General features: G+C 42.8%; 1 protein-coding gene across 3 annotated transcripts in view; it reads right to left on the bottom strand.

Moving 5' to 3' along the window:
- Positions 1-14958, bottom strand: part of TMTC4 (transmembrane O-mannosyltransferase targeting cadherins 4) — a 74687-nt gene that overhangs the window by 25119 nt on the left and 34610 nt on the right. For all 3 annotated transcript variants that reach the window (XR_007773748.1, XM_050948389.1, XM_050948390.1), the window contains exons 7-11: positions 14305-14397; positions 10543-10704; positions 9345-9547; positions 5672-5843; positions 5450-5581 (exon numbers count right to left, since the gene is read on the bottom strand). Coding sequence is in view for 2 of the 3 variants with exons in the window: in XM_050948389.1 (XP_050804346.1) it covers positions 5450-5581; positions 5672-5843; positions 9345-9547; positions 10543-10704; positions 14305-14397 (762 nt within the window). In the remaining variant the exon portion in view is untranslated. The remainder of the gene's footprint in view (positions 1-5449; positions 5582-5671; positions 5844-9344; positions 9548-10542; positions 10705-14304; positions 14398-14958) is intronic.

Raw genomic sequence — 14958 nt, 5'->3', positions numbered from 1 at the left:
TGCCAGAATGCATCCCCAAAAACAATTTCAATAATCTTTGTGTGGAAATCAGACGTCCTTAGTATCTTTCTGCAAAAGAAACAATCAGAGAATCCCTGAAGGGCCTACGCCTATGAAGGTAGAAGCAAGAGCCCTGCTTTCATCCAGATCATGAAAAATGCCTTCCTCTCTGGAGGTGTGACACTTGGGTAAAACACTGGCAATTGATGTGGAAGTCAGAAGAGCTTTAGGTAGGAAATAAGGGTGGAGACAGAGTCGCCTTAATAGGATAGAACACCGTATAGGGTGGATCAGCCGTAAGTGTTCCTAGCAATCCTACCCTTCCCCCAGAGGCAGATGGCTACAGGGAACGAGATTCTGAAGGACAGATGAAGAAACAAAAAATTCCCCAAGAGTTTAAAACATTTTTTTCCCCTTAAGGCGCTAAGGACTTAAATTAAGATCCCAAGCAGAGTACCTTCCCTTACATAAGTAAAAAGGTTAAATAAACGCTTAAGGAATCTCATCATGGTAGAATGAGCGAAAACTGAAAACCCTTTGATTGAGGGGGTAAAAAGCTGTAATGGCAGTTAGATGAACCTTAACAGAGTTCAGTGACAAACCCATGGCTTTTTAAATTTAGCAGGTAATAAGGACTGTAAGGAGAGACTCCAGAGGAGACGTGGACCATTGGGCACACCAGGCTTAGAAATGCTTCCATTTTTCTAAGTAATTTTTCCTTGTGGTGGGTTTTCTACTATTCAGTAGTACTGTCTGACTCTTGGGAGAACACTCCTGTACTATGCCTAAGAGCATCAAGGAGTCAAGCCCTGAGGTAAAGCAATGAAAGTTTGGGATGGGTCAGGAGGTCTGCTGTCAGAGGGAGGTGAAGAGGTGGTCACAGAGACAGGTGGAGCAGATCAGGGAACCATACGTGCCCAGGTCACGATGGTGCTATAAAAATGATCACCAACCTCCTTCATTTCTGTTCTGGACCTTGAGGAGCCAGGTCATTGGGGATAAGTGTATGGCAGGAGGCGAGGCCAAGGGATGAGGAGGGTGCATCTCAGCAAGTTCCGACTGTGCCTTCCCTTCGAGCAAAAGTGCCAGCATTTCATATTGGATGGTGTTGCAAAGAGATCTAGCTCTGGGGAGCCCCAGGTGAGACAGATTTCCTGAAAGACTGCGTTGTTCAACACCCACTTGTGGTCTTGACTGAAATACCTCTTCAAGGAGTCTGCTAAAATGTTGTGTAGTCCCGGAAGATAAATTTCTGTGTGGTGAGATAGGCACCAATTCCATAGCTTTATGTACTCTGCACATAAGGACTGCGATCTTGGTCCTCCTCAACAATTTGTATAGTATATTGCTGCCCTGTTGTCTAGCATTAGTCTGACTGAGTGACCTCTGATGTTGGATAGAAAGTGGAAACAAACAATATGGACTGCTCTGAGTTTGAGAACGTTGATATAGGGGACACCTCTTGTGAGTCTGTTTGCCCTGAGCAGTGAACTCTTGAAAATTAGTGCTCCAACAGGGAGGCATACGTGCCGATAATCTTTATGAGGGAGGGACGTGAGAATGGAACTCCCCCACAGACATTCTGTGGATCCTTCCACCAGTTGAGGGATTTGAGACAGTTTGTGCTTGTTGGGAGTGTAGACAGACCTGAGACAGCTGAGTGTGCAGACCTGCATAGGTTGTTACAAATGTGAAGGATGCCATATGACCCAGGTGTTGAAAGCAGGCCGTTGATGTGGTTTGTGGGCTCTGCTGTAGCCTGGAAATGAGGCTGGATATTGCAGCAAACCTCCCTGAAGGCAGGTTTGCTCTGGCAGTTGTGTAGTCTAATTAGTGCATTGTACTAGTATTGGAGTAGACTTCTCCACCTTAAGGCAGAGACAAATAGGGCCTTGTTGGCTGCTGACTGTATGGTGAGGAAGGTGTGAACCTTGAGGAACCTGTCATCCACATAGGGAAAGACAATTATTCTCAAGTGATGAATTATTCTCATGCAATGGCCGAGAAGACCTTTGTGAATACCCTCTAGGAGACTGAAAGGCCAAAGGGTAGGACCCGGTATGGTAAGTGATGCTTGCCAACAACAAATTGTAGGAAGCATTTGTGGGAAGGGTTCATACCTACATGAAAGTATGATCTTGGAGGTAGAGGGTAACTAACCAGTCCCCTGGAACTAAAATGGAATGATCACTGCCTGAGTTACCATCCTAGATCACTGTGTGAGGACAAAGGAGTTCAAAAGTCCATAGATCCAAAATTGGTCTCCATCTCCCTCTTTTCTTGGGAACCAGGAAGTACCCGGAGTAGAATCCTCTTCCAGGAAAGTCTGGTGGAATGGATTTGATGGACTTTAGAAGGGGAGATTGTACTCCTGCCTTAAGAAGCCCTCATGAGAACAGTCCCTGAAAAAGGACAAGGGGAGGTGGATGGAAAGGAGGCATGGAGCTGAACTGGATGGAATAGCCTGTCAAAACCGCTTCTAGGATCCATCTGTCCAAGTTGATAAGCACCCAGGAAAGTAGGAAATAGGAGAGGTGTCGTTCTTCACAGGATGGGTTGGTGCAGCATAGGATCCAGATTAAAGGGTGGTTCATGACCTTTGACCAGAAAGTCAAAAAGGTCACTTGGAAGAGGTCGCCAACAGAGTTTACTGTAAATGGTGACCCTTCTTGGGAAATGTGGTTGGTTCAGTCAGTCTGAGGGAGGTTTGGTAGTCAACTGGGTGGGATCACTGTGCTGTCTGCAACGTGCTGTATTTTCTTTTTGTTTCAGGTATACAGATGACAAGAGATCACACAGTCACCCTAGAGTCTTCAAGTGAGCAGAGGGAACCATTCATGGCATCATTGAAAAGCTTAAACCTTTCAAAAGGAAGGTTCTCCATGGTATTTTATATCTCCCTGGCAAGGCCAGAAGATTGCAGCCATGACACGTAATGCATGATTACAGCAGTTGCCATCGAATGTGAAGCTGTATGTATGTGCCACATTGAGAGAAATCTGAAAGGAAGCCTTCATGATTACCTGGCCTTCTGGGAAGACGGCTTGTAACTGCTCCCTCTGGTTTTGAGACAAATGCTCAGTGAAATGTGAAAATGTAATGTAATTTGTGAAGTCATATTTTGCCATGATGTGATGAGCTTAATCCCCATCACCTGCAAGGCGAGTGAATGCACCCAATTAGTCATGTTCTGCAGCTCTGGAGGGAGCAGGTGAATAATTACTTGGCTCCCACCCAGAGGGAGCAGAGCTAAGCCACAAAATAAGTAGATTGAAGAAGCTCAACTGAGGGGAGAGACTGCAGAAGAGACAGGTACCTCTGGCTGAGAGAAGCCCAGTGTTAGGGTAACAGAGATAATGGGGGCAAGTCCCCTACAGGGGTCACATACACTCCTGCAAAGGAAGCCCTAAAACAGGAGTACAAGGAGATGACTTCAGCAGCCCAAAGGGGCAGGAGAATTATCCATATACATTTGCACTTGTTCATGATACTCTGGAAGTGGTCTGAACTTTGTGACATGGCCAGAGGACTGGGCCACTGGATTCAGAAGCAGGAAGTCAGCAGGAGGTACTGAAGTCAAAGACTGCAGCAACATCCCATGCCAACACAAAGGGGTGCTTCAAGGATGAGTGAGCCCACCACACATCAAGGCCTGATAGTTCACAACTCTAAACTGGAGACCAGCCAAGGAATAGCTCTTGTGGCCTGTAAGGTCCAAGTACCTATGTTATTTATCAGAAGGCATAGTCCTGGAATGATACTGCCTATTTCTTTCACTGACAGCAACTACCACCAGGGAGTTAGGGGTGGGATTGGAGAGAGAAAAATACTCCAAATCCTTGACTAGCAGATAGTATTTTTTTGTCAACGCATTTGCATGGGTCTGGGATTGTTACTGCCAAACCATACAGGCAAGTGAGAGTAATGCCTCAATAAATGGGCAAGGCAAAAGGTTGCCTAGTTACCACACAACAGAACCTCAGATACACGTGTTTGTTTGGTTTTTTTTTCCATTTACTGAGATAAGGAAATAGTGGTAGGTGAGGTAACCCCACCTTGTTGTAAATGTTGGCAAAATGTCCTTTTTAAAGGTGACCCCTTTATAGCTCTATGTAATTAATTTGTATATTTTTCGCTTCTCCAAGTTGAATATTTATTACATTTTTTTAAATAAGAAAGTTCAAATATTTCATTTAAACGCCACAAGGCCTCGGGGTCCTGATCCACATTTTCTAAGGCACTGCTCTAGACTACAGAGCTCTGAAATTATGTAAGCTGATAAGATATTTTTCTACAGGGATGCTGCCCAATGGAAATCTCAGCTTGGACTTGCAAAAGGTGAATGAAATTTAAACTGCAGCTATACTTCAAAGAGAAATGGCAAAAATGTAATAGTTTACAAATAAGGAGATGGTGAATATTCTTCCTCGCTGCCAGTTCTAGAACTCAACTTGAGGTCAAAATTCAAGCTTTTTCTTTCTGGTTTGTGCATCAATGCTAGTATTAAATGGTGATATTCTTCCCTGCACCTCTTAGAGCGGCAGCACAGAACTTGCAGCCCAAGGATGTGGAGGGCTTACCGTGGCTTTTAGCCACCTTTGAACCTTCCTGATACTGGGTTGCTCCAGGAGCTAAAGAGGCCTAGAACAAAACCTAGATAGCCATGGGGATCTGTCTAAGTTATGGCAGCCTCTCAGGCCTGCCCTGTAGGCCCCCAGTGCCCACCACTGACAAGTCCCCTCCAGCTTCGCCCCTAGCATTCCCCCTAAGTCAGGGGTTGCCAGGGGATTCTCTGAAGGCAGCCTTTGGCACTTTTCTGCAGTGCCTGCCACAAGGGGAAGTCATTCCCTGTCCACAATGGAAGATTTTGGGCTCCTTTTCATCATTCTGGCCATTTTAATGGATGTCAAGGAGCAGGAGTGAGGATCTCACTCATAAACTCGGCAGTTCTGTTGAGATGAGTGATTCAGTTCATTCTCCCATAGCCCTGTAGAGGCAGCACAGCTAACAGGAGAAAAAGCAGAAACGTACTAATGCCACTGAAGGAGACAAAAATAGGATTCTAAAAATACAAGACAGCAAATCAGTTGAATACACTTTTATGGTTTAATTTTTCTTTTTACACAGATTATGAGACTGCTGCAGAAAAGAGTCACTTTTGTATGCAACTATTTCAATGGATGGTACTAGTTATGTATTTAAGTATTTGGTCATTTCTTATTTGACTGGATGTCTGCATTGAAGTCAATTTATTTTCATCTTTTTCAGTTTTGAATTAAAGTACTGTAACTTGCACTGGCTGAGAAGTTGACTATGACATTATAATTTAGATGTCTATTTTAGGCTGTGCTTTCACTAGGCTAGCACTGTACATCAGATGCTGTACTGCAATGTATACACCATGTGGAACATTAAAAAACTAAATAAAAGGTGAGTGTGACCAACTTACTTTAGCATTAAGAGGGCACACTGACAGAGCACTCCTAAAAAGCTGTTCTTCAGACCTCCACTGGTTACTGCGGATAACACAGCGCAGCACATTGATCAACAAGATTCCTAGTACAGCGGCAGCAAGCATTTTCTTGAAGAAAGGAGATATAGGTTAATCATCATTGTATTAAAGTTCCTCCACTAGTTTTGGTCATCAGTTTTATTGACCGTTAGTTAGTACCTTTTTCTTAGTTTGTTTGCTCAATAGACTAAATCCATACGTAAGTAGCATACAATAGCCAATACTGGGGAGGTAGATGACTCTCTCTGCAACAACAAATCCTACTCGGAAGAACAGGTTACTTGCAGGAAGAAAAGGGATAATAAGAAATCCCAGTCCCAGTGTAAGAATTCTGGAAATAAGAAACAGACTCACAATTTAGCAACAAAACTTAGATGAAAAAGTGCTTTTGTTAATATACAAAAACTGTTTACTAATCACTGGGAGCCATTATGCGGACTTAACCTATTCATGTCTACCTCCCATTGAATTTAAATGGGCTCTGGGTGCCTAACTCTCGTGGGCTTCTTTGAAAATCTAGACACGCTTCCCACAAAATTAAACTGAAGTCAAGACATGGATTCCATGACACAAAATTACACTAATAAACTGGAAATCATGCATAGAATCATAGAATATTAGGGTTGGAAGAGACCTCAGGAGGTCATATAGTCCAATCCCCTGCTCAAACAGGACCAACACCAAATTTAATTCTGTTCTCCTTGATCCAAATATACAGGCAATAAAACTACAGATTACAACTATACACAAATTTTTTAACTAATAAGTGACCAATTAAGGTAAAATATTTGACTTTCTTTTTTTTTTTAAAAGCCACCTCAAAGATGCTTCATAAACATGCTAAAGAAGAAACTGTGCTTGAAATAACCAGTTTTCTCAGTAGAAGACCAATCAAAGAAGACAAGTGTTCATGTCAGAAAGCTGCCATGTTCATCATAAAGAGAGCCACCATCAAGGTATTTATATATTATGTTAAAATATTTATTTTTACACTAATTTTTATTTATAATAAACTTTTGGGAACTTGAAACCAAAATTGGGTGTCCTCCCTCCCCCACCCCAATGTGCTAGGCATTCACTGCATTTTCCAAATTATTTTGTTAGTTTAGAGGTGATCATGGATGCTGGCTCATTGGCTCTCTGAGTTGCTGCCCCTCCCTTGGGTGGGGAATGGAGGCAGAAATTTGGGCTTTCACTGGTCTTCCCTCCTCTTCCCTTCCAGGAGAGGGGAGGGAGTGGCTTGGCTCTAACAGGGTCTGAGTCGGACCCACACACTCTGATTGCCATTGAATGACTAGATCAGGACAGACCCACTGCCTGGCTCCCAACTGCAGAGGCAGGGTGAGGAATCACAGAATATCAGGGTTGGAAAGGACCTCAGGAGGTCATCTAGTCCAACCCGTGCTCAAAGCAGGACCAATTCCCAGACAGATTTTCATCCCAGTTCCCTAAATGGCCCCCTCAAGGACTGAACTCACAACCATGGATTTAGCAAGCCAATGCTCAAACCACTGTTTCTGCCCATGGCTGGCCTGTAGCCATTTTGGCTTTGTTCCAGCCCCACCCCATCCCCTCTTAGTATACTAGATCCTTAAGGGGCTATGCTGCTGGCCAAATTTTATTTGGGGTCTGGAATAGAGTGACCAGATGTCCCGATTTTGTAGGGACAGTCCCAATTTTGGGGTCTTTTTCTTATATAGCTCCTATTACCCCCACCTCCCATCTCGATTTTTCACATTTGCTGTCTGGTCACCTAGTCTGGAAGGAATTTTTTTTCCCTACATGGCGAAAGACTATGTGGGGTTTTTTCCACCTTCCATCAAACATCCAAGCAGTTTGATTTAGGGATTTATATTACATATATTGCAATTCTGGCTGGTTCCAGTGGGTGGGGAGGGAAAAGGGAATTAAGAAACAGTCCTATATGAGGTTCTTAACTCAATGTGCTTCTTGGGCATGGGCCTCAAGCACAACTTTGCAGAGTGAAGGGATCCATGCCTCGTGCAGCCTGGCTCCCATCTCTCCTACCTCCAGTGTGGATGAGGGGAATGGGCTGTGACTCTGACTTCTTGTCAAGATCCCCGAGCAGGCCTGGGGGCATAGAGGGGGTACTGCCCGCATATCCATAATGAGATTTGTAGAACCTGGAGCCACTAGCACTCAATTAAATTCCACACTAGAACAGCCTTGCCTGGTAGTTTGGTAAGGGGTTCCTTGTTGGTTAATACCATATATACTCGTTCATAAGCCAAATGTTTTTAGTAAAAAAGGGAAGCACTAGAGAATGGGGCTGGCTTATGAACGGGTATAGAGAGGGAGAGGTGGGACACAGCCCCTCCCCCCAACAGAGGGAGCAAGGAGAGGCAGCACAGCCAGCAGAACCAGAAGGGAAGAGGCGGGGTCAGAGTCTCTCCGCTTCTGGCCACACTGCTCTCCCCCTAGCCTCCGAAGGAGCTGCAGCTCTGGGGCTGGCATGCTGCTGTCGCGCCGTGCCGCCCAGCCCACCGGAGCAGGCTGTGGCTGCACTGCACGGCCTGCCAGAGCAACTCCAGCCAGACCAGAGACATCCTCCCCTGGCCCTCCCCATTTAAGGTGGGAAGGGATGGAATGGGGAGAGTGTGAGGGTCCTAGGCTAGAGGTGGCGTCATGTGGGGGGTGGTCACGGGGGTTAATCTCCTGACCCCCAGCTTCTCCCCCCAAAAAATAATTTCCCCACCAGTTGCTGTCCCAGCCCATTAGGGTAAGCAGCTGGCACGCTGGGACATTTTGTTTACTTAGGTTTACCTCTGTGCCTGCAGACGCTTGAGATAAACAAACCATCTCGGCGTGCCAGCCGCTTATCCTAATGGCCTGGGAGCCAAAGTTTGCTGACCCCTGAATTATGGGGTTGGCTTATGAACGGGTCATAAAAATTTTTTATTTTTACTTATCCATCTTGGGGGGGGGGGGCTTATAAATAAACCGGTTTATGATCACGTATATACAGTAGTTTATTAAAATTGCAGCTTCCGCATTAAACTATACTCTGGTGTGTGTGTCTCACTGCTTCCGTCTCTGTATTAATGAGGGAGTATTGACTTACTAATGACTTAGGCTGTGTAAACTGGTAAAAGCATGGAGAAAAGGGAAATATATAATAGATTTACATTTTAGAGGGAAAAACTGGCACTGCAGAAGATGATCAAAATTTGAACAATGGATGGCACTGGGATTAAATTGTTTATATAATTTTAAAGAGCTGGCAAATTTATCAGTTAAGGACATCCAAAAGGTGCAACCTAAACATATCATGAGAGATGTTAAATTCTTTTATTGTATTAAAAGCTTTTATTTACAGAAGCTTTTGGTTTTCTTTTCTTTTCCCCCCCAATTATTTTCTCAACAACCCTTCATTGATAAAAGAGTAATCATTCTGGGATAGCATTTTATTTTCAATCAAAGGCCAGAATCACTACATCTTTTCAAAAAAGGCCCCTTTTTTGTTATTACAAAAGAAGGAAAAAAAGAATTGTAAAAAGAGGGGCATAACATACATCAATTACACTCTGCTCTGACCACAAATTACTTTTTACCACCTACAGTGCTAAGGATCTCAAAATGCCATTTCAGGAGGAAAATAAAGCAGCCATCCATACCTCTTTCTACAAGTTTGCCTCCCAGTAGTCAATGCCCAAATTGGGATGAAACTGCAATAATAGCTATAAATATTTATTTGAAATACGTTTGCTAGATATTGGTTCCACTGAATTGTTAAAATGATCAGTACTGGATTTAACAAAATAATACTGTACTTAACCTAGTGTGGAATTTAAAATTCAGCACTGTCTCTTACCTTCTCTTATGGCTGTCTTGTGAGCACAGAGCTTGGCATATCAGGGCAATTAGGCAGAACCAAAGTGCTGCTAGTGCAATTATTCTCCAGTCACTGACTGATTTAATAAGGGGTATGCAGCCCATTGACCAATCAAAACACAGCCACCAGGGACACAGCAGCAACCATGCATTCAATGAATAGTAGTAATTATAGTTTATAGCCTGTCAGTCAAAGGAAAACAAACATTTATTTGATACTACTTCCAAAAAAACCCCCAAAATCCAACTTCAACACTCTTTGTTTCCCTTCCCTCCACCCCCAAAATGTATCTTGTAAAATAATAAGTGTTCGAACTTAAATGCTGCATGATTCTAAGTATGTATAGGTCCATTCATTTTGCATTTTTAAAAAATACAATTATTTTTATCAAAACCGTTTTCCATGCACAGGATGGTTCCCCTATTCAGGATGGGAGATCCAATTGTAGACAGTCCTCTGTGTATTTGGATCTGCATGGGACAATCTCCCAAAAGATGAGGCAATGTGAAAAAAGCCCAGCTTTATTATTGGGTATGTCTATGCTGCAATAAAGACCCACAGCTAGTCTGTGTCTTCTGACTTGGGCTCCATCTGCAGGGCTATAAAACTGTAGTGTAGATGTTTGAGCTCAGGCTGGAGCTTGGGCTCTGAGACCCTACAGGTGGAGAGGGTCCCAGAGCCTGGGGACCAACCCAAACCCCAACAGCTTCACATCAATTTTATAGCCCTGAAATCCGAGCCCCATGAGCTGGAGTCAGTTGACCTGGGCCAACCACAGGTCTTTTATTGCAGTGTAGAAATACCCACTGTAGGCAAAGCACATACAAAAAAAAATTACAAAGCCACGTACCCAGCCAGAACATGGTGTTATTTTATTCAAAGGTGAAGGAAAAGTGCACCACCAACTTTCAATATTTGTTAAGGAAAAGGACAGCAAAAGGATTCTATCCTTTCTCCCAAGAACATAGAAAAGAGGGGAAGAAAACACACAGTACATTAAATAAAACCACACAAGATTTACTAAAAAGGTTATTCATCATACAGTCCACAAATACAAGAAACACTCATTTTATTGAGGGGTTGTTTTTTTTTTTGAAGTGCTGAAGTAAAATTGAACTTTCCCTTTAAAGACCCAGTTTTTTTGAACTTGCGGAAGTATGACAGGTTTGTGACTTACTCTCACAAACAAGCTGTCTGCAAATGAAGCTGGGTTGTCTACTTCAGTAAAAGCAGGTGGTCCTGTGCCCATAATTCTCCAGCGCATGCAGAGCATAGTGGCCCCTCCAGACAACAGAAGAGTTATCCTGAAGAGGAGTCCCTTTTTAAACAACCCAACATTCTGCAGGAGAAAACAACAACAGGACAAATTATTAACACCTTCAGATCTTGTTCCCACCCACCTAAAACAGAAATAGCTGGAAAGAAGATGGTATTTGTGCATTCTAAGTATTGAAGGGAATAAGTGTTTTACAGCCATTAAACCAAACTCTCTATTGCATGGGTATCTACTTGCTTTTATGGCAAAAATATTTATTATAAATAAAGAATAAGAAAGAAGTTCTTCAGAAGGACTGTGCCTTCTGATTGTACTGCATCTGATATGAATATTGTAGGGTAAGGGGTTCTCAAACCAGGAGTCGGGACCCCTCAGGGGGTCACGAGGTTATTACATGGGGGGAATCGCGAGCTGTCAATCTCCACCCCAAATCCTGTTTTGCCTCCAGCATTTATAATGGTGTTAAATATATAAAAAAGTGTTTTTAATTTATAAAGGGGGGGGTCACACTCAGAGGCTTGCTATGTGAAAGGGGTCACCAGTAAAAAAAAGTTTGAGAGCCACCGTTGCAGGAGCTTTGAGAAACAAATAATCAAGAAACAAAAATAATAAAGGCTGAGGATTCCCTTCTCTCTGGCTTTATTTTGTGGTCTTCATTGATTAAATTTGAAAAGAAAAACTTATTGTAAACAAAATCTTATTGATAATGAATTACAAAGGAAACAATTTTTCTTTAAGAAACGTCTCTAAATCTCTGGAAGTTTAAGTTATTTCTCAAGTCAGTTTCTGTCAGGGGATTTGAGGAACATACGTGTAAGTATGCATGCAGCATGTTGGAAAGATCAATACTTGAGAATTAATGATAATGTACCGCGAGCATTTAATTTTAAAAACATCTCCATTAAATACAATTGAAATATTTAACTAGCATTCTGTTTTAAACAGATATTTTTATATATTATTCAAAAACAAGTGTTTTTCTCCATTTAAATCTATTCAGTGTAAAAATTATATGAATTGATACATGAAAGTTGCACAGTTAAAAATTAGGGAAAAGGAGGAAACTGTGGTAAAATTATTAAAAGTGTGACTAAGCCCAAGTGACTTAGGAACCTATATTTTACTGTAAAATGTATTATTGCAGTTTATACAGGATTTATTATGGAGAAACGAGGCAAGAATTCCATCCTTAAGACTGCCTCTGGTGCTCCATTATGACCTCATTTTCAGGTCACTCTCCACTACATGGTTAGGGAAGTTTATCTTTCATGAAAATCATCATGGTGGAGAGAAAAAATTAAAATAAACAAAAACTAGAAGAAATGTCACTGCTCTTTTGTCCAAGGGTTGAGGCTTAAATGTGAAAAGAGGGTCTGGAACTGAAATTGTGGTAAAAAAAAGTTTAATGTTTCTTTAGGCTCCCAGGTGATGGGGGAAGAAATTATAAGAAACTTGAAACTGTCTGTATACAACATTTCCATGCACAGATCAGAACAATTTTTGGAGGTGAGAGAAGTTAAAATTAATGAGCTATTAATATTTTCCATCATATTTTCATGAAAAAACTGGCATTTGAAATTTTCCACACATAGCCCTAATGATTTAAAATTGTAAACCGAAACAATACTTTAAACCAGTGGTCCCCAACGTGGTGCCCACGGGCACCATGGCGCCCACCGGGGAATTTATGTGCACCTGCCTAGTGCCCAGCAGGGGAGAGAAGCCGCAGCCCCGCGCCTGATGGGGACAGAGAACTCAGGCTGTGAGCACAGTGTTCTCTGTTCCCAGCAGGCGCAGGGCCTGTCTAGTGCCCAGCAGGAGAGACAATCCGCGGCCCCGTGCCAGCTGGGGGCAGAGAAGTCTGGGGCTGCAGGCGCTGGTGTTCTCGGTTCCTGGCAGGCGCAGGGCCGCGGCTTAAGTCGGAGAGAAGCCACGGCCCCGTGCCTGCCAGGGGCAGAGAACTCCGGGGCTGCAGGTTGCGGGTGCCAGTGTTCTCTGTCCTCACAGCTTCTCTCCGGCTCCTCTCTTCTCTCTGGATTAATATGTTACATTAAATATGATGTTTTTCGAATTATTTAATGTACAAATACAAAATAAGCCTTGAAAAATTGTTGGCGCCCGCCACACGCTTCTGAAAACATGAATGGGCTACTGGCCACAAAAAGGTTGGTGACCACTGCTTTAAACTCTTCACATTTTAAAGAGCTTCACTTATAAAAGGCTTATCTTTGAAGCATTTTCCTCAGTAAAACTCTGAAGTGGTTCTGCTTTAGCCCCCTACTAATCCCAAGACTCCTCACTTCTCTTAAACTGACTGATATTATCAGCTTACACTGTTGAGTGCTCTGGCATTCCTTTTTGCTGCTAGAACTACCCCTTTCTCTTGAGCTAGATATCTTTGCCCAAAATGGCTAATTCAATTCTACAGAGTCCACTCCCGTTTACTGAGATCCCTCCTTAAGCTCCAAAGGGCCTTTCATTCACATTTCATCCTTGCAGAGTTTATGGAAGCTCCCCAGGGCTTAAACTAAGCACCAGAGGAGCAACGGTTCTCTGCAGTTTTACACCATGCAAAGTCCAATGAAGATTTTTCTGCCTTGTTGAACCCTCCACAGGAGGGACAGATAATTCGTTTGTCATTAGTAACCCTCCTCTCTCTTGAGGGACTATCCAGTTGGAGTCAAAAGTTTACCCAATGCTTGTTATTTCTGGGATTTGCTTGCCACTGCACGTGACATGCCAGATTCCATCTGAGCTGATAATGGGTGAATTAGGGTTCACTGTAGACACCCGTTTATCCTCCAGTGACTGCCCGTGGATTAACTGGGTTCTCATTCACAGTTTCTGTGTCTAGATCCGGGTAGGCAACGTGCGGCACGCGAGCTGATTTTCAGTGGCACTCACACTGCCCGGGTGCTGGCCACCAGTCCGGGGGGCTCTGCATTTTAATTTAATTTTAAATGAAGCTTCTTAAACAATTTTAAAACCTTATTTACTTTACATACAATAGTTTAGTTATATATTATAGACTTATAGAAAGAGACCGTCTAAAAACATTAAAATGTATGACTGGCATGCAAAACCTTAAATTAGGATGAATAAACAAGACTTGGCACACCACTTCTGAAAGGTTGCCGACCCCTGGTCTAGATACTAGGAGGTCTCTTTCTTTCTTGGCAATTTGTGTTCAGGGGAAAGAAAGTAGTTGAGCTGGATTGCCAAGAGAGAAAATTATTCTCTTACATAACAAGTACTTCTGTGCATGATGTAACTCTTGCTTTTTTGGCCTTAAAATCTGTTTTGTAAACCTGGATAAATAATTCACTCTTCGCTTTGCCAGTCGGATGTTGTCAACATCCATTTGACTGGTCTTGGACTGATTCCATACATTCGAGCCAGCTTTCTTAGATATTTGGACATCAGCTCTTTATATATTGCTGTGAAAAGAGCTATGAAATGCAGGCGTTTAAGTCTTGCTGGGTACAGCAGTGCTCTACCATGATCACTCATGTTGCTGAAAAGACGTTCCAGATCATTGCCTTGTTTCGCTGACTCTGAAATTATATCTAGTTTTTGACTGCACTCCCAGCACATACAAAGCTGAAAATGGCATCTTTGTTGTTGCCTGCACAGCTAGAATGAACTGACACTGAGCACACTCACCTCCAATGACTTGTCCTTATGTAGTACCTTTTGAATAAGTTCCAAAATATTTAGTTTGTTAATCACCAGAGCATCAAATACAGCATTCAAGCCCTAAATAACCAAGAGAGAAAGCAGAATTCATTTATTAAAAAGGTATTTCAAAAATCCTACTTCTATAGTGAATCGTGCATCTTAATTCTGATTCTGAACTTGTTACAAATGAATAGAGTCAGTACTCCAAGAAAAAGAAAGAACACTGCAGGAGACCATGCCTCAGCACTTGACAGGATGCCGCATGCACCCCTCTGCATGGCCAGGCAGCCTCCTGGTCTATGCATGTGTAATGGGGGCGGCATGGGGTAATGTTCTCACCTCCTCTCTGCCCTCCCAACCCTTTTCGCAGCTCAGGGGTTGCAGTAATAGGGACTAGTGCAATAAAGTGGATTTTTAAAAGCCACCCATCCCTTACCTCTCACTGTGCACCAGTGAAGCATCAAGCATATTTTGGCTGGATGGGTTCAAATCACCTTTTTCTTTTTAAATGGTCACACAGGTTACCAGAGCAATGGCTTAGACAGAGTTATAGAGGATCCAGGCAGGATTCTCACTGGAATTACACCCATGTAAGTGCCCGATCCTGCAAGGTGCTGAAAACCTCTGGCAAAATTCTAT

Source organism: Gopherus flavomarginatus, chromosome 1, assembly GCF_025201925.1.
Source record: "Gopherus flavomarginatus isolate rGopFla2 chromosome 1, rGopFla2.mat.asm, whole genome shotgun sequence".
Lineage (NCBI taxonomy): Eukaryota > Metazoa > Chordata > Testudines > Testudinidae > Gopherus > Gopherus flavomarginatus.
The sequence above is the reverse complement of the archived record's forward strand: the minus strand, read 5'-3'. Positions and strand labels throughout refer to the sequence as shown.